The sequence below is a fragment of the Athene cunicularia genome, assembly GCF_003259725.1.
Source record: "Athene cunicularia isolate RWA chromosome 4 unlocalized genomic scaffold, athCun1 chr4_part1, whole genome shotgun sequence".
NCBI classification, from domain to species: domain Eukaryota; kingdom Metazoa; phylum Chordata; class Aves; order Strigiformes; family Strigidae; genus Athene; species Athene cunicularia.
Genome location: NW_020799098.1, coordinates 16731019 through 16749460, shown reverse-complemented (window position 1 = coordinate 16749460; position 18442 = coordinate 16731019). Strand labels below are relative to the sequence as shown.

Sequence of the window (18442 nt, the reverse complement as noted above, 5' to 3'; positions counted from 1 at the left end):
ATATTTCATAGTTGTCATGCATCATCTTTTTTTTTTTCCATTGAGTTTTTTTTTTGTTTGCTTTTTTAAATCATCTGGTTTGCTCTGTGTCTCTTCACACAGTATGTGATTTTACCAAATACCTAAACAGACTAGCTGGTAAATCTGGAAAATAATTGGATTTATCTAATCCTCAATTTTAAAATGTTTTTGTACAGATACAGAGGACTAGAGAGAACATTATGATATCAGAAGCAAAATAAGCTTCTCTTTTATATTTCTGGAAATATTAAACTATCAGATTATGTAATTTCAGGTGATCATACATGAGAAATTTCTGATTTTGAAGGCTTTCTCCCTTTTTTTTTTTTTTTTTTTTTTTTTTTTTTTTCAGTGCCCCCTCCCATTCATACATGATTCTAATTCTCAGTGTAAGAGAGACTACACTTGTGCTATGAGGCTAATCCTCCCACCTTTAAGATTCTGTGGTGGTTATTTTAAGCCTAATGAGGTTGTTGGGGCATGGCTTAATAGGCTGATTGTGTGCAGATGGCAGTTGCCTTATTTTTGTCTTCTAATTCTGTTGAATAGTACTACAGTGGAAGGAGTAATTACTTGTGTCATAAATGTAACAATTTTTGGAATTGCTCTCAGAATTTGAGAATACTTGTTGCCAGTGTTCTTTAATTTGCTTTCATTAACCACACTTTTGATTTACTGTTTTAAATGTTTCTTTTGTCTCCAGGTTTTGAAAGTATCTTAGAAGGGCTTTATGGACCAAGGCTACGAAGAGACCTCAGTTTATTTGAAGGTAAATGAGCCAGCATTTTAGTCCACTTACCTTTATTAGTTTTTCTTTTAGCATATATTGAATTCTAAAAAGGAAATCTTCAGTTGTTTTTCTTTCAAATGTGTATTTAATCATGTTCTTGTTAATACTGTGCACAGGCAAAACACTAGGTAAAATGGTACCTAGGTTTTGTTCCTACGTGGGGAAATTCTGGATTACTAAGCTTACCTGAGAAGCTCTCATGAGAAAGACTTCTGAAATGCTGCATCTCCAACTTCATTTTTTTGGACAGCTTTTAGAAAGGGAAGACAAGCTGCTAAGGTTCTTACCAACATTAATTGGGAAAATGAATTTTCTTGTAGTAGTCAAAGAAAATTAAAGTATTTTTTCACATCTTTATGTGTATATAAAGAAGTTAAGCTTTTTATTTTTGTATATTTTATAAGTATATACGTAAATAAAGAGTTTATTTAAGTGTGTGTGTATACATATATAGACATATATATTTTCCATTACTGTTATAAGACCTATCTGTAGACTAGATGGCTTTGGTTTTGATGGAATAGCTGTCAAAGACACCTGAGTTTTTAGTTAAGTATGAAATGATTTGTCTGTCTTTATCAAAAGCAGAGAAGGAAAATCCAGCACAAAATTGCTTTGAAGTGTTCTGTCAAGTTCTTTTTCATGGATTTAAATAATGTTCTTTCTGTTACCGAACCTTCACAATGTTCCGTTTCATTTCTTTACAGTTTATTATCTGATAGTGTAATTTGTAAGACATGTAACATACTGCTAGTACATGAGGCGGAGTGGCATATACTGTTTGTTTGCTTAGAATAGGTTTGGAATTTATTGCTTTAACTTGCTTATGGTTTTGTTCATACTATGCAAGTTTCTTGGCCTGTATCATATGCGTGTTTTCAAGTGAGAGGGGGAAAACTTGAAATACTACTTTACTGATGTTTTAAGAATATTTTTTCACCACTTACAAAGCTAAGCATGCCACTAGTCAGAAGCATTTGAAAAGTGTGTTAATTCAGGTTGAAGCTTATTTTCATGAGTAGTACTCCCATCTGCTGTGATAAACAAGTAGGGAAGAAAACATTGTTATAATAGTGTACAGTATCTCTTTTTTCTGTTTGTAATTGCAGTGTGTTCCTATGTATTGGGCTTTGCATTGTTTAATGATTAAGGCATTATTCTTTTGTATCAGAGTTTACATTTTGAAAGAAAATTCAGGACATGTAAAAAAGCAGAAAGTACTGAGCTAATCAGAATATGTGTTAAAGGAGCCTGATAGTGCACAATAAGGTGTTATATATATCCTTTACAGTTCCTGCATGTATATATTTGAGCTGTCTTGAGAAGTTTTAGTTTATTTACCTCATGCTCTTGAAGATTTCCTGTAACCTATTTAAGAGCTGTTATTTCCGTTGCATGCAGAGGATCTTTGGTATTTGATGCCTCAGTGACTTTGTCCTGCCAATTGAATTTATGTTTATCTAAAATGTAAAGTTTTGAAACTAATTTTTTTCCAATTTGCAAGAATGTCTGTCAGTAACATGCCTGAATCTTTCAAATATTAAAACTTGCTTCTGTGTTTTGACACATCTGTAAAATTGATTTTATTTCTGGAGCAACTGCATAAGAGATGAAGGAGCATTAGGTTGAGATACCCACCTTACCTTACTATTTTTTGGTTAGTTTTTATAGATACAGTGTCTGTAACTTCAGTAAACCCATTTGAAATGGCTGCGTTTTGTACACAGTAGAGGAGGTAGACCTTCTAGTATAAGATGCAAGTCTATTTCTAATTTGAGGTCTGAATTGCATTAGATTTGTTATAAATCTTTTCTACTCTCTAAAGACCATTTTTCACTTTACAGGTAGTGAAACTAAGATGCAAAGTAAAAAAATTTGCCTTAGTTGACAAAATACATGGTTGGCAGAATCAGAATCCAAGTTTTTAGACTCTTAGCAACATACTTAAATCACTGCATCTTATAAGGTGTCCATTTTTCTCATTATAACCACCAAACCAGTACTGTCAGCATGCAGCATTATGCATAATTAGCAAGAGTGTCTATTTCTTTGAAGAAACCTCAAGAAATTATATGGCTGGCTTATCCAGAAATGTGTGAGAATCAATTGTGAAATATATGCCTCTTAGCTACAACAGCATTTTCTTCTTTTAGATTGCTTGTTTTATGTATTTTATAACATAACAAAAAATAATGTGTGTAGAATATAAGTGTGCTAATTGGTATTTCTCCCATAGTTCTCTTGAACATAGTATTTGACCTATAGATTATTGTATTCTCTTAAAGTTGCTTGAGAGAATAATAAATTGTAATGATCAATTTAGATATTAAAAGGCACACCAGTTTTACTAGGTTTTTTACTTTTCAAAACAAATATCTTGCAAACCTCAGAAACAATCTTGCTGAGAAGCCAAACTAATTAAACTGAAATAGCCACCTATAACTGATAGTAACCTGAAGATGGCAAGATTTCTTCCATTATCTCAAAATTATTATATGATGTATAGGTAGGACTTACCTTGAGTTTGCTTAAACGGTTCTCATCAACTCTGTTATTCAGTACCAGTTTTTTTCCCTGATTGCTTTGATAGTGCAAGGGTTGCAAAGGTGTCGAGTTCTATGTCGTGGCATCTGACCTTAGTCATGCTCTTAACCAAACTCAAGGCTTCTTCCATCATTGAATCCTTAAGGCTTTCTAATCCTTCACTTACACCCATTTTTGCCCAAGTAGATTCACATATAAATTGTTAATTTTTACATTCTGCTTATGGATAGTTTACTGAACTGGTAGAAGGCTTTTCCTCTAATCATCTGCTGTGTGTATATTTCCTTTTTTGGGATTATATGCTGAAGTTCTGTTCTCTTACGGACAGAGAAAAAACTGTTGTGGGCAAAAGCGGCTCATCATTCTGTCTGTACTAGGAAACCTCTTTATACAAGACAAAAGGCTTTTTTGAGGAAGTGATTTATTTTTCCTTAGGTTGTTCTGGAATATTCATTCTTAAGTAGTAGGGTTAAAAATTATATTAGAAATATGAATCTCTAATATAATTCAAGTTTTTATGAAAATAAAAAGATGAAGGAACATGATAAACACCTTAAATATTCTAATCTACTTATTAAGAAGCAGTAGTGCTGTGTAAAAAGGAAGGGGTTGTTTTGTTTAGAATTGTGACAAATAGCTGAAAATTTATTGGGACATTAATGTAGAAAATACTGGAAAGTAAGTTGACTTTAAAGCTATTTCATATTTAGATTTACTAGACAATTAATTCACATTTTAAAGAGGTAAACATGGAATCTGTTCAGTACTACAGATGTCTGTAATTTGTTTAGTTCAGCATGACCTTGGGAAAAATTGTTTGGGGAAACAAAGATTTTTATGGCTTAAGAAATGAAAAAACATAGTAATTTTAGTCAAATTCACCATTTTATTCTTAAAAAATTGAAATAAGTTTAACAGCTTTGTACTAAATTGTTTCAAGTAATGCTCGGTATTAAAATGCTCTTTGCACGATCTTTTTTCATGGGCTAGCTAGTGTTTTAAGTTGTCAACAAACCTTTCTTCAGCTGACCCCGAGCAAGATTAAATGGAGAGGGGAGATAATCATGATCCCAAACTGAGTGCAGCTAAGAGAAAGCTTGTTCTGCTTAAACTGCCATCTGTGCTTCTGATCTTTCTGAGAGTATGGTTGTCTGTCTGTAGTCAAAAGCTAACACTGGTCTTGGTATGTTTCCTGTGGTGGTGACCTGAGACTCTTGGATGCCTGGTATTTGATATATCCTGGTATATATGTGCTATCTGATGTCAGTTTTCCTTAGTTCCTGGCATACTTAATGTGTTATTTTGAACATGGTTTATATTTCTTTGAAAAATTTTGTGTTATGCAGAGCTTGTGTTCCTCAAGGTTTGCTTTTTTGGTGACACACAAGGATTATTCTCTAGCTAGACTTTTAACAGTGGAACTTCAGGATTATTACAAGGCAGAAGACATGTCTTGGAGTTGGTGCACAGAATTCCAACATTCATAAGGAGATTTACAGTGGTTCCAAGGAAAACTATGAAAACATGATCTTGTTATAAAAGAATAGTGTGCAGTTTTTTTCATCTGTGGACATCTTAAATAATTCTAACAGGCTGGGAGAGCTCGATTAATTAAGAAAAAAATAACTCGTTAGCTTTTGTTACTGTCAAGAAAAATTCCATTTCTGTTTTTAATCATCAGCTGTCTGACCTATCAAAACTGCTGGTTTGTATCCCTGGAAGCATATAACATGTTGCTAATACGGAATTCTGTTCTAAATTACTATTTTAGAGTTGAGTAAACTAGACTTAAATAATAATACAGAGTTACTTGAGTTACGTTACACTCAGCTTAAGGACCTATTTTTTTTTTGATTCATTTTGTTTCTGATGATGCCTCTGTAATATCTTTGAGAAGGCGTAAAAGCTCAGCAGTGGTGGGGCAGGGGTGGGGTTGGGGGCTGCTTAGTGGGAAACAGCCCTGCAGACAGCAAGGTCAGAGAAGAAAGAGGGGAGAGGACATGCTCCTGGCAACAGAGCAGAGATTCCCCTGCAGCCCATGGAAAGGACCATGGTGAAGTAGGTAGAACCTGCAGCCCATGGAGGACCACGTTGAAACAGATACCTGCACTGCAGCCCATGGAGGACCCCACACTGGAGCAGGTGGAGATGCCCTGAACTGACCCATGGAGGGCTCATGCTGGAATAGGTTCCTGGCAGGAATTGCAGCCTGTAGAGAGGAGCCCACACAGCAGCAGGTTTTCTGGCAGGAACTGTGGGTCTGTGGAGCAGTCTCTTCCTGAAGGAAAGACACACACTAGAGCAGTTCATGAAGAGCTGCAGCTGTGGGAGGGACCCACACTGGAGCAGTTGATGAAGAATGTAGACCATGGGAAGGACCCAACACTGGAGCTGGGGAAAAATGTCAGGAGGAAGGAGTGGCAGAGAAGAACTGTTATGAAGTGAGGACAGCCCCTGTTCCCCATCCTTCATGTGCTATTTGGGGTGGGGGAGGAGGCAGAAGAGTCAGGAATGAAGAAGTGAAGTTGCAGCCTAGGAAGAAGGGGTGGTAAGATGGTTTTAGTTTTGCCTTTCTCATTATGCAATCCTATTTTTATTGGCAATAAATGAAAATAATTTTCCCCAAATTGAGTCTCTGGCTTGCCTGTGACAGTAATTGGTAAGTGATCTCCCTGCCTTTATCTTGACTCACAAGTGGTACAGAGAAGAGGAGGAAACATATTTGGTAATGAATAAGGGGGGAAAAGGTTGTTTAGGTTAAGCACATGAATTGGGAATTAATGGGATGGACAGGACCTTGGTGTAGTTAATTAGGTTCGTATTCATCTGCCAAAATGCTGCAAGTAGGATACTGCAGGAAAATGTACTGTCTACAGTTTAAAGAAGTCAGGTGTAGATGCAAAAGAAAGGCATCGTCTTGAGATCTTGGTCACCTGTGTTCAGGAAATAGGCATTCAAGTGAGAACTGTGCAGAAAAGATGGGGTTGAATCTCAGGAGAGAAAACTGGGTGGGTTAGATAAACCTAGCAAAATGAAGTGTAAAGGAGAGATCATTATATTCTCTGTAAATATATCAAGGTACTAAATACCTAAACGGTTATTGTTCATGGGTATAAGAACAACATTGTCACCAAACCAAACTGGAATAATTTGCATGAGTTACTTTAAACAGATTATTAGGAGGTTAATTTTAACTATTAGCACAGTTGCTTTGGGAAAAGCCTTAAAGCAGTTGGTGGTTTGGGAAGAGAAAGGTATATGGTGGAAAACTTTTAACTTTTGAAATTGTAGCTTAATAACTTGTTTAAAGAAAATAGATGGAGTGTCTCCATTCAGTATGAGAAGACTGGACTTGATATAGGTGATCTATTCAAATCTTGTATTCCCTCAAGACCAAAGTACATCTTCTCATTAAAACATACAAAGTTACTTTAAAGTTTTCTAAATGAATCAAGTGCTACAAGTGAATATAGTGGTTTGGTTTACCTATAATGATGGTATCAAATCAATTAAAATATTGCAAGTACAACATACAGAGCTCAAGTGGTAAGGAATCCATATCCTAATTCCTAGCTTAGTTTACTACAGGTTTACACACATTTGTTAAAAGTGTGACTACAAATTACTAGAATTCAGAGCTTTATTTATAGTATTCGGATGCCTCTAGTAACTGTGATAGGTAATCAACTGAAATCTATGCGGTTACCTTTCCTTTTTAGAAGAGCATGCTCTGCTGTTTGAAAGTTGAACTATGTGAGCCAGACAGGACTTTGGAAATATCTGAAGAATTGGATACTACTAACTATATTGTACCAATAAATGCATGTTTTATTATGATGGATTTAAGAGAATGTAGGATTTGTATCTTGTTCTCAAAATTCATTTTTACTTGTTTAAAACATCTGCCTTTTTTTTTCTTTTAAGACTGTGAGCCAGAAGAGCTGACTGACTGGTCTATGGATGAGAAATGTTCCTTTTGTAATTTACACAAAGAAACAGTCAGTGTAAGTATCAACATGGTATCAAGAATGACTCCCCAATGCCCAAGTTGTGGTTTGAAAGTAAGAATCGGAGAACTGAATTTTGCAAATAGGTTAATACTGCATTTTGACTCAAGATAGTTTGAGATGGAGTGGGGTGGTTTGGCTTTATAGTATCTTTTTAGTGATTCTTTTTCATTTAATAGCTCAATAATTTAATTGTATATTGTACTATCAGTATACTAACTTCTGAAAGATGTTGTTATCTTCATATATCTTCCAGGATCGTGCATCAATTATCGGTTCTTCACAGTCAACGCCTACAGAGGAACTGTCATCTCAGGGCCAGTCCAACACTGATAAGATTGAATGCCAAGCAGAAAACTATCTAAATGCACTCTTTCGAAAGAAAGGTAATAAAAGCATGTCTTTTACATCAATGGTATAACACAAATTTAGAAGAATCAAATTATTTAGGTTTGATTTTGATTCTTAAATAGTTTTTATATGTCATGGAATGTTGTTTCTCTTCTTTATTCCTTTGTTTTTTCTTAATCTTTTTCTTGGCTTACTTGAATCATCAAAGGAAACACTACTCTTCCTACTTGCCTATTGCATTGTGTGTTATTCTCTTGAATTCCTTTTCATTATATTTTATTGGGTTTTTTTAGCCATGAGCTGCTATTTTGTTTTTATGCTAACTTCAGGTGCCATTCTCTGGAATTTTAAGCATCTAAACATTTTCTGTTCCTAAACTTTGCCTTCTAGTTTTCAGCAGGAAGACCATTTAACGTCAGAGAATGTGTCTTACAGATGACAAAATGGGATTTGGGATCTTCTCATGCAAAAGCTGCTACTTCAAATACATCCAAGACAGAGGTTGAAACTTCTTATCAAAATACAGTATTTAGTAGCCCATTAATTCTTTGGCTATCCTTGTTCTTTGGCACTCAGCAAGTTATAGAAGTATGTGAGTGACTGACAAGTCAGCTTGGTTCATTTAAGTTACTTAGTCACTGTCAAAAGCCAGAAAAATATTCATTTTCTTCCTTAAATTTCTGTATAAGGAATGAGAATACAGCCCTGCTCAGAAACTACAACTTTCACAGGTTTTTCTTGGGTTTAGTAGGTGTGCTTGGATGTCAAATAGCTGAGTATGACTAGGATGACAGCCCTCTTGCTCTAACAAAGAATTAGAGGGAGTCAGATGCATTCTCTCCCTTCTCATAGGTGAGAGAAAAAAACAAAGTTAATTTTCTCCCCTTTACATTACTGTAGCAGGAAGAGATTACTATGCCCTTGAATCTAGGGTGGGTGGAATCTTTTTCTCTATGGGGCATCTGTGTGTTCAGCTGAAGTTTTGCTTTAGGATTCTAAAGAACTTTAAATGGAGTGTGACAGCATTTTGAGTCCATTTTCGTTCATTGACTTTCTTTGAAACCAACTGTTCTACATTTGAAATAAAATGTCCAGTGAAATTGCCACCTCACACTACTTCTGAAATTCTTACTATATTTTCATCACAGGCCCAGTTGCATGGCATCTCCCTAGGCAGGTATTTTAATTCCTTCAAATTTCTACTTTCTCAGATCTTTTCTTGGTCTTGATGTACAGGTTTTTTTCCCATTTGCCTGCTTTATGTTTTTGCTGGAGATGCTGTTGTTTGATACTCTTTAAGAGGAACCTTTATGAAGGGAGAAGTGAAACTTGGTGTGACCTCACTGTACAGGAGTGACTGACTTCTGTGAAGTTTTTTGCAAAGAGTGTTTGGCTTTTAGCATCTTCCTTAGGTTTTTTGAGTAACACTAGGTTAAAAAGGTTTTCTCTGTGGAAAATACTTAGGGTTTGTTTTTCAAATTTTTTTTGTGTGTGGTTCTCTGAAGTATTTGTGTATTCTTGCATACGTGTTATTTTGCTGAAGAGTTTTCTAAGAATATTGTTTCAGTTAGGTTCCAGCAAAGTTTCTTAAGTTGTTCAAATTGTGGGAAGTGAAAAGGAAGAAATCTGGAAAGGGTATGTGAAATCACTTTGAGGTATTTAAGTAATTGTCTTGGCTTTATAGGGGGAAGATGAAGAGTTTTACTAGGAAAATCCCAAGTCTGCTTTCTTAATTTTTGTAGGTTTTTGAGATCAGTTATCAATTTAGGAAAAAAGAGAATGATAGAATTACTGACAAGATGGATAAACTCCCAAAACTCGTGGCCTTCCTGTTAGGAGCCTATCTTTACTATGTGCTAGTGAAAGACCAGTTTGGTAGGTAGTTGTTTGTAGGAAAACCCTGTCCTCAGCAGGCATCTCAGTAAAGCCAAAGTAATTTTTGTCATCGAACACTAATTGTTTCCAGTAAACAACATAACTGAAACCCAGGTGCTTTCTTCCTAAGTATAACATCTCTCTTTACCCATTTGGTGTTTTAAGCAGAGTAGATTGACAAAAGAAAATGGGTGTATTTTAATGTTATGTAAATGGAAAAGTGTCACAAAAACACAGGTACAAAGGAATATCAATGATGTTCTTTAAAAACCGTATATTAGGGGTTTTTTTCTATGAATATCATAGAATGTGACATACATGATCATCATTACATGGTAGAACCATAGTTAAGAGGTTGATCAGACATTCTGATCATGGATTATTAATTTTCTGGGTTTCTAGTGATCCACACTGTATCTTCTTGGAAGTTTTCTTTTTTCGTGCAGTATTAATGTGAACTCTTTAAACAAAACAAAAAGAAAAGGTCATTTAAATACATTCGTGATTGTGAATCAGATTCTATCTTCAGAATATGATCCACCAGGAGAAGATAGAAACTTGGAAAACTTTTGTAGAATTTAAGGAACTGAGGCACAAAATTAGAGGGAGAAAATTGTCAGAATGACTTGACACTTTCCAGATTCTCTGGGAAGCTCTGTCAAGTATCTTCAGTGACATGTTTTCCATACTAAAATAATTTCTCTGTAAGTTTTTTGAAGTTCTTCCTTGTTTCTAGGTATGTCTCGTATTCTAAAATATTTCCATTCATAACTGTGGCTTTCTTACCCCATATCATATACCTGCATTTAACTCTGAGTTCTCCTGCTCTTTGCTTAGTTACACCTCAAACACATAGATGTCACAAGCTGGTTACGCTTCTTGGACAGCACATATGTAACTTGGCAGACCTATGGAAATGTAATCTTGCACACATCATTTCAGACTACAAAAAAGTGTTACTTTCTGAGGTGTAGTTTTCAGATGTATGTGCTACTTGATCCAATACCTGCCATTTCTTTTTATTAATAATTTTAAGAACTCTAATTTGCCCTGTCACAGCTTGTGCAGTAAACTTCTGTGACACCCTTGTTATTCCTCTTTCTCAAGTTTATTGGGAAAGAATGTTAAGCAGGATTTCAGCTGCCTTCGTGAAGTAAAACACTTTTTGTGTTTACTGCTCACTTGCCAGTGTTACTGTATTCACTGACTTCTGAATTTCTTGGTCATTTTAAACTACATCTAAGAAAACCCTTAGAGATATGACTGTGTATAGAGTAATGAAAATTACCATCTGAGTAGAGGAAGGAAAAACATTGAATGTTTATAAGAACAAAATTAGAGTAAGCTAGGCTCTTATTCCTTCCATTTGTTTATCAGTCCAGTTAATTAAGCTTAATAATGATACATGGCTCAGAATAAATTGCTATAATGTGTTTTTAACTTGCTGGTGATCTAACAGTGGGGTGGACAAGTTTACAGTTAGAGCTGAGAATATTGCTGTGAGGTTTTGGCTGTTGAAGTGGAGTCATTCTAGAAAACGTGGCCTTTCTGTGAAAAGGGAAGAGCTGCAGTGAATACAGGAAACACCAATAAGCATCCAAGTGTTCTTATTTCTGCCACTCACACAACAGGGCTGTAAGGTACAAGGGGTTTGTGATTCACTGTTGATTTCCACTGCTTTTTTGTATTGTATCAGAATAGAAATTAAGTCACTATTGACTTTTTAATGAAAAAATACTGTTTTTCAAGAAATAGAAAACTATTGTGGAACACTATTGTAGGAGCTTTTAACTCCTTGTCCGTTGTTCTGCCAAATACACATGTAAGTCTGGAATATCAATTAAATTTCTTATGTTGTGCATTGCAGTCTAGTGATCATACATAGTGTTAATGTACAGAAGAGTTAAGAAGACTGATTTGGATAGTTACAAGGTGGTGCAGTACATAAGCTGGGGAAGTCTTAATCCTAAATATGAGCTTTGAATTAAATCACTGCACATCATCTTCATGCAAATCAAATCATCTTTATTACTGCCTTCTCTTGCATTCTGACTGTAATCTTGACAATCACAAGCAGAAAATATCATTGTATCATACAAATGCGTCATTTAGCCTTCTCTTATCATAATAATATCAGGAGGTCTACAGTGATCTGAGAGAAACTAGAGGAACATCAGAGATACCTTTTACTATATATCCTCAGGGACTGTTCTGCTGGGTTTGAAGTAGTATGTATGTGCTTACATGGTCCACAGAGTAATGCAGGCAAATCAACTATGTGGAAAATGGAAGTTTAAACGTATGTAGGCATGTAGCTATAAAACTCTGTAAGAAGCTATAATCATGACTCCTAATAAAACATCTTCGAATAAAAACCTTTTAGGTAATACAAAGTATATCTGGTGCCATCTGCTGATAATAATTAAGAAATATTTGCTAGTGATATTAAGTTCAGAGACCTAATACTTACCCTAAAATACATTAAACTACATTAAAAAATTTTATATGACTAATTACAGATTTCTCATATGTAGTGAAATTTCACCACTGTAAACTTAAGATTACTGGTCTCTACATGTTTCCATTGCATACTGTATAATAATAAAATTTCCAGCCATTGAATGGAAGTAATTAGACTTTATATAATACACTTCAAATGTGTGTACTCAAGGGTCTTATGTTGATAAAACATTATATAAAAGTTGCATTTACCCTTAAAGTACTTTCTTTCAAAAACTTACTATTTTCCTTTTGAACCCTGTACATGAAACTATATAACCTTTTCTTCTTTCTTTTGAATAGCATCTTTCATATTTTTGTTTGGTATCATTTGGAGACCTGTGGGAAATTATTTTTGACTTTAAAATACTCTGGAAGTTATGCATCCATAGCTTCATTCTCCATTAGGAAGGAAAGCAGCATTAATAGGAATAGATCGAGAGCAGCTTTCAGTACCTCTGAGGTTACTGAGAAGGCATCAAACTCTTCACAGGAACGTATAGCAGTACAGTGGAAGATGAGACAAATTGAAATGAGTTCTTTTCTGTGTAAGGAAAAATGAGGACAGGCAAGCAGTGGAACAAGCTACCCATAGAAGTTGTACAGTCTCTGTCCATGGACATATTCAAGACCTAACTGGATAAAACCCAGAGCAACCTGATTTGATCTCATAGTCAACCCTGCTTTGAGCAGGCAGTTTTACTAGAAACCTCCCAAGGTCCTTCCAACATAAATTACAATTGAATGACTTACACAATAGAACAGTCAATGTGATAGTGACACTATTGGCATTTATGGCAGTTAATCTTAGACTGTGTGATTTAGTCCTGTAGATTGAATATATTATACATTAGCCGTAAGAGCACTTTGGATGCACTCCTGGAATATCTTCCAAATTATATGCTCTGAGATACCTCCTCATCTCCACCACCGAATTACCTTCTAAGAGTAAATAATTTAAACTCTTTAAACTGCCAGTAGCTGTAGCAGTTGAATAGATGAGAAATTTTGCTACATTTAGTCTTCCATAGGGAGTATTCGGAAATTATTAGAAAAAAAATAAAACAAATAAATATAAAAACAAAACAAAACAAAATCCTTTGTTATCCCAACTAGGTCAAAAGATCAGTTTACTCCTAATGGAAAAGTGGGCTTCTCCTGCAGTTAAAAGCGGTTAATGTGTGAAGAGTCTGAAGTGGAACAGAAAGGCAACAGAAACTTGGCAATTCTGGAGGAGCTTTGTTCTTGCAGTTCTATAATAATTGATGGTGGGGTTGGTGGTTAATAAGCAGATATTTATTCCAGACTGTTATGTTTTCCAGCTGATGGTGGGTGTACTCTATGCTTTATGATATTTTGCTTTTCAAATGCACAGGATATAAAATACCTGTCTTTCCTATTTGCACTGATGATCACATGTTCTTTAAAAATCTTTGAAGATGTTTTTCCTGGATGCATGCAACAAACTGCTTTCTCTGTATAAGCAGGGTCATTCCAGACCAGATAGCTAGTAGACCATTCAGTGTTGTTGATGTTTCACGTATCTCATTCTGTGAGTTTCTTGGTTACTGTCTGTCAGATTTTTCTTTGCTTGTGTCTGGGTTTGTTTAGGTTTTGTTTGGCTTTTTTTTTTTTTTTTTAATCTAAGCTACTGATCGGTGGTTTTGGTTGTCTAGACCTAAAATTCCCCTGTCATGCAGACATGCTTTCCTTGTTCTTTTGCTATTTTTTTGCATATACATTAACATTTTTACACCTGTTGCCTTGTTGCTTCAGTATCTTTTGTTGAGTTTTTTTCTTTCCCTGTAAGTGTGTGTCTAAGATGATAAAGTTCCAGTTGAACATTGATTAGTTTCATTATTTAAGAATTGGGAAATACCAATAAAGAATATCTGTGCCTGGGTGTTACATGATGGAGAGACATTTTTTCTTTGTACATATCCTCCATCATTTAGAATTTTACCTCATACCTTTCCTCTAGAAACTCCTATCAATTGTAAAAAATTTTGTTAGAGATCTGGTTGAAAGATTGTCAGAAGATAGAGCTTCAATCATAAGCAGAATTGTTCTGTAATGCCTTAGATAAGGTCTCTTGAAGTCAAGAAATCTAGCATATACTCAGTGTTTGAAAATGGTGGAGCTTCACTTGTCTCTTAAAACATTATTGAAAGTTCAAACAAAAGGTATTGACAAGAAGCATCTGAACAGTAGGCTGCCCTCTCGTATGCTTTAGGAAGAAGATCACATATGTGTATGTTTGTAAATACTTGCAATACTCTGGTGAAAATGAAGTCTCAACATGGAATATGTTTTGAACAAACCTGAAAAACAACAATCTTCCACACATTCATCCTAAACTTAAGCAGCATTCTTTGATCTGTCTCAATGGTCACTTTATTACTAGTAGATGAATAGTTTCACTGACATAAAATGCTTGAGCAAATATGCTGTGTGAACCTCAAGCTACCTATTAGGAAATTTACACTTTGTGTGCAAACATCTACCTGATCCAGTCCTTTTAGTTTCTCCACCTCCCTGAAAACAAAACTCAATTTATTGTCTGTCTTATCTATTTCAGATGAATTTAAGTATTCTGGTAACTGACACAGTGTCCTTTGGCATTGCTTTTAGGCAATCAAGGCTGACTTAAAAGCTAATTCTTCTGTATCATGTTCACAGTTTTAAATCTTTAAATTGCTGTCCCTTCTTGCTGAAATCTGTTTCAGTCATTTTCTGTGAACTCAAGGATGGACAGTGGTTAAAACACTGAAAAGGATATTTTTGTAGGGTGTGTGTAGAGATGAGGAAAAGAAGGAAGAGGGGAATAGTGAAATGAGTACTACTACTGCTGCTTTAAGGAAGAACAGAGATCTTATACTCTGAGTATGGGCAATTGTGCTTGTCTTGTGAAATGAAATATTGTAGTCATCAATGCAGTATTGCATTGAAGCGCAGCACAATTAAGAAACTCTATGCTAAGTTACATATCTTTATTTTGTTGATCTTTCTGGTACTTCTCTTTATATTAGGATTCTTCAGTGATTCACAAAAGTAGTTTCAGCTATGCTCACTAATAAGAGGTTTAACTTTTTTCTAGATGACATAACATTAAAATAAAGTCATAGGTATCTCATGTTTGATCCCTTTGTATTGTATTTTTAAAATGTGCCTTTCTATGGGACTGATACATACACAAACAGAAAAAAGGGTACACACAGTTTAGAATAGGAAATAAAGATTTTCTCCCAGATGATTTTGTTGGTAGCACTTTGAAAATGTCCTAGAAATGTCCTGGAAATCCTGTGAGATTTTACAATAAACATTTATAACTTAATTGTAAAATTGAATCGCTTGTATTGCTGCAATTTTATGGGACATTTTAAGTAGCATAATATCAGTTTTGATATTGCAATCCTGAATCTACAGTGGGGATTATAAGCTGTAGATGAATATAATATGTAGGTGAAACAGATTTTTTTCCTCAAAAGTCCAGCTGTTCTATTATGAAAAGGACTAATCTATAGAATTGTGCTTTAAAGTTATTTTTTTCTTACAGTTGTGCTTTGAAAGTAATTTCATTATGTATTAATTCACAGATTTATTTAGCTTTCAATGGTGTGATTCAAAATTCTTTATTTTCAAAACTGAAAATGAACAGTCTACAAATGAAAAGTCATTTATTTATCAACAATAAATACAGATTCTGACTCCCATACTTTCATTATTTATGCACCCATATAGTTTTACTTGCGTGCTATTACAGAGGAATAAGGTAAAAATTACTGATGTGTGCTAAACATGTTCTTCCAAGTGACCTCTAGTTAGGAATGCTCATAAGAAAAACTTATAGACATCTGAATTAATCTGTTCATTACATATGTTCTTATTACAAGCACTTATTGTGCTTATAAGAAATATTTAAAGAAAATTAATTAAATATGGTTTTTTAATACATCTGTTGCCTGTGTTGTTCTGTTTTATTCCTAGATCTTCCTCAGAACTGTGATCCTAACATTCCCCTAGTTGCTCAGGAATTAATGAAAAAAATGATCCGTCAGTTTGCGATTGAGTACATTTCAAAAAGTAGCAAAATTCAAGAGAACAGAAATGGTTCATCATTTGAACCAAGTCTGATATGTAAAAGTATCCAAATGAACCAAACGGAAAACTCCCTTCAGGAAGAACAGGATAGCCCTCTAGACCTCACTGTGAATCGAACTCAAGAACAGAACACTCAGCAAGGTAAACTTCTATATCTGCTTATTTGTGTTTTGCTGTCACTTATTACCTTATTAGGTCTTACTCCCTTTAAAAAAAAAAAAAAGTGTCTGTGTCATATCTATATGTTTTGTCTTTCCAAAGTAATAATCAATATAAAGGGGGGGCAATTACATAATTAAAAGAAGGTTGAAGAAAAATTGGCATTGCATCAATTTAACACCTAAAGAAAAGTTATACATTTTCCTTTAAACACCAGGAAAAATGTTATAAGGAAACTGGGAAAAACAAAACAAACCACCAAAACAAACAAAAAAAAAACCAACAACCAAATAAAAAACAAACCAAACCCACATTCTTTCTAGAAACATTTTTCATATTGTTTGTTAGCAGATGAATATTCTCATTTTTGAATGCCCGCATTAAATATACGGCATTGGAATTTTTCAGCTTTAGAATACTGAATCTAAGACGGCTCACCTGTGGCTGTCACAGGTACCAGTGATTCAGAATTTTGTTGAAGAAATGGCTGTTAAGCCTTCTGAGAAGAAGAAGAAACATAGTGGAATTCCAGAGAGCAAAGGTCATTCCATCTGTGTCAGCCCTTGGACACTTTGATTTCTTAAATATAGAGTGGTTAGAATGATGGAAAGAGGAGATTAATTTGGGAGGAAATTTCCATACTTCATGCCTTAATCATTATAGTTCAGTGCAACTTTCTTAATTGAGGGTAAAGCTAGAAAATTAAAAAGTCTGTCTCACCCTCATATACAAAAATAATTTCTTTGCCTCAAGAAATATTGCTATCCAAAACTGATAACAATATAATCACAAGAGTGGTTTAGACTTTGAACTTGATTTGGATTAGCAGCGATTTTCAGGAAGGGTTTTGACTGTCATGTGCAACTAAAAGCAGTGGCAAAAGCAGCTTTTGTCTTTTATACATACAAGGGTCCCTGTTAATCCAATAATACTGCAAACCAAAGGGAAAAAATTTACCTGTATGTCATGTACCATACTAAAAAAGTTAAAAGAAGGTAGAACTGCAGAATTAAATTTTAAAAATATACATTGGTCAAAATGAAAGCAGATTTCATATGTGTGTGCTTAATGATGCAGTCTTTAATTAGATGACATTAAATTGGTATGTGTGGGGGGAATTCTGACATGGATTTACCTTGCTAAAATACCTATTCTAGATTAAATTTTAAGCATACTTTCTCTTTGACAGCAGAAGCATTAAGAAATTGTGGAATTCCTGCTTTTATTCTGCATGGTCTGCAGAAACCAGTTCATGCCTGGATTTAGCAAATACCTTGTGCAGATTAAATCCTGAGAAAATACCTGCTATGCTTTGTCATACCCTCTGCTATGCATGAACTACAGATTTTAGAGATAGAAAAATGGCAAGGTTTAAGCACATTTCTTTTTCAGCAGCAATAAAAAGTACTTTCCTTATATCAGCACTGTAGCCCGTTGTTTACGTCAACAGCTGATTATAAAGAATAGCTATTTTAAAATGTCTGTGAGGGAGAAAAGTCCCCAAAGACAAGTTCTGGTCCTCTCTGAGCCCAAATAAATCTTTGAGGAATTAAAGGGAAGGCAGATGGTGAACAGGGCAGGGATGGGAAAGAAATTCTGCTGCCACCCTCAGCTATTTGAAAATTTATTGATCTTTTGTCTGAGAAAAACTTAAAAGTATAGAGAAATTGAGGTATTTATTTTAATTTTACTTATGATGAGGCTAAACAGCAAGTTTAGAATTGTGTGTCTTCAGCAAAACATCTGAGGCTAAAATAGTTTCTCAGCATACATAGTTTACTATGTAAAACTTTGTAAAATATTGTAGATTCTCAGTGACGTGTTTGCTGGAGTGCTTTGCAGATGTTAAAGGTACTAGTTTTGCTGTGAAGATTTGAGCTACTGAAATGAGAGGAAGTATTAAAACAAGACTGTAGCTGGAGAAAGATTTCAAGCCATCTTATCTTATCTACCAGGGAAGTTGTATTGTGCTTCCTGTTTCCCATGAACATATCAATTTTTGAGCTGTCTTAGCTTTCCACTACAGTGGTAGCAACACAAATAAGATCAAGATGGAATAAGTCAGCCTGCTCTTCTTATTTGCGTTGTGTTCTAG

The 18442-nt window shown here is 34.7% G+C and overlaps 1 protein-coding gene across 1 annotated transcript in view; it reads left to right on the top strand.

The window, feature by feature from the left end:
• Nucleotides 1-493: 493 nt before the first annotated feature.
• LOC113479001 (ligand-dependent nuclear receptor corepressor-like protein) overlaps nt 494-18442 on the top strand; it is a 28192-nt gene continuing 10243 nt past the window's right edge. Inside the window, exons 1-4 of the mRNA XM_026846558.1 lie at nt 494-790; nt 7280-7359; nt 7619-7748; nt 16075-16329. Coding sequence (XP_026702359.1) covers nt 706-790; nt 7280-7359; nt 7619-7748; nt 16075-16329 — 550 coding nt within the window. The 5' untranslated portion in view covers nt 494-705. The remainder of the gene's footprint in view (nt 791-7279; nt 7360-7618; nt 7749-16074; nt 16330-18442) is intronic.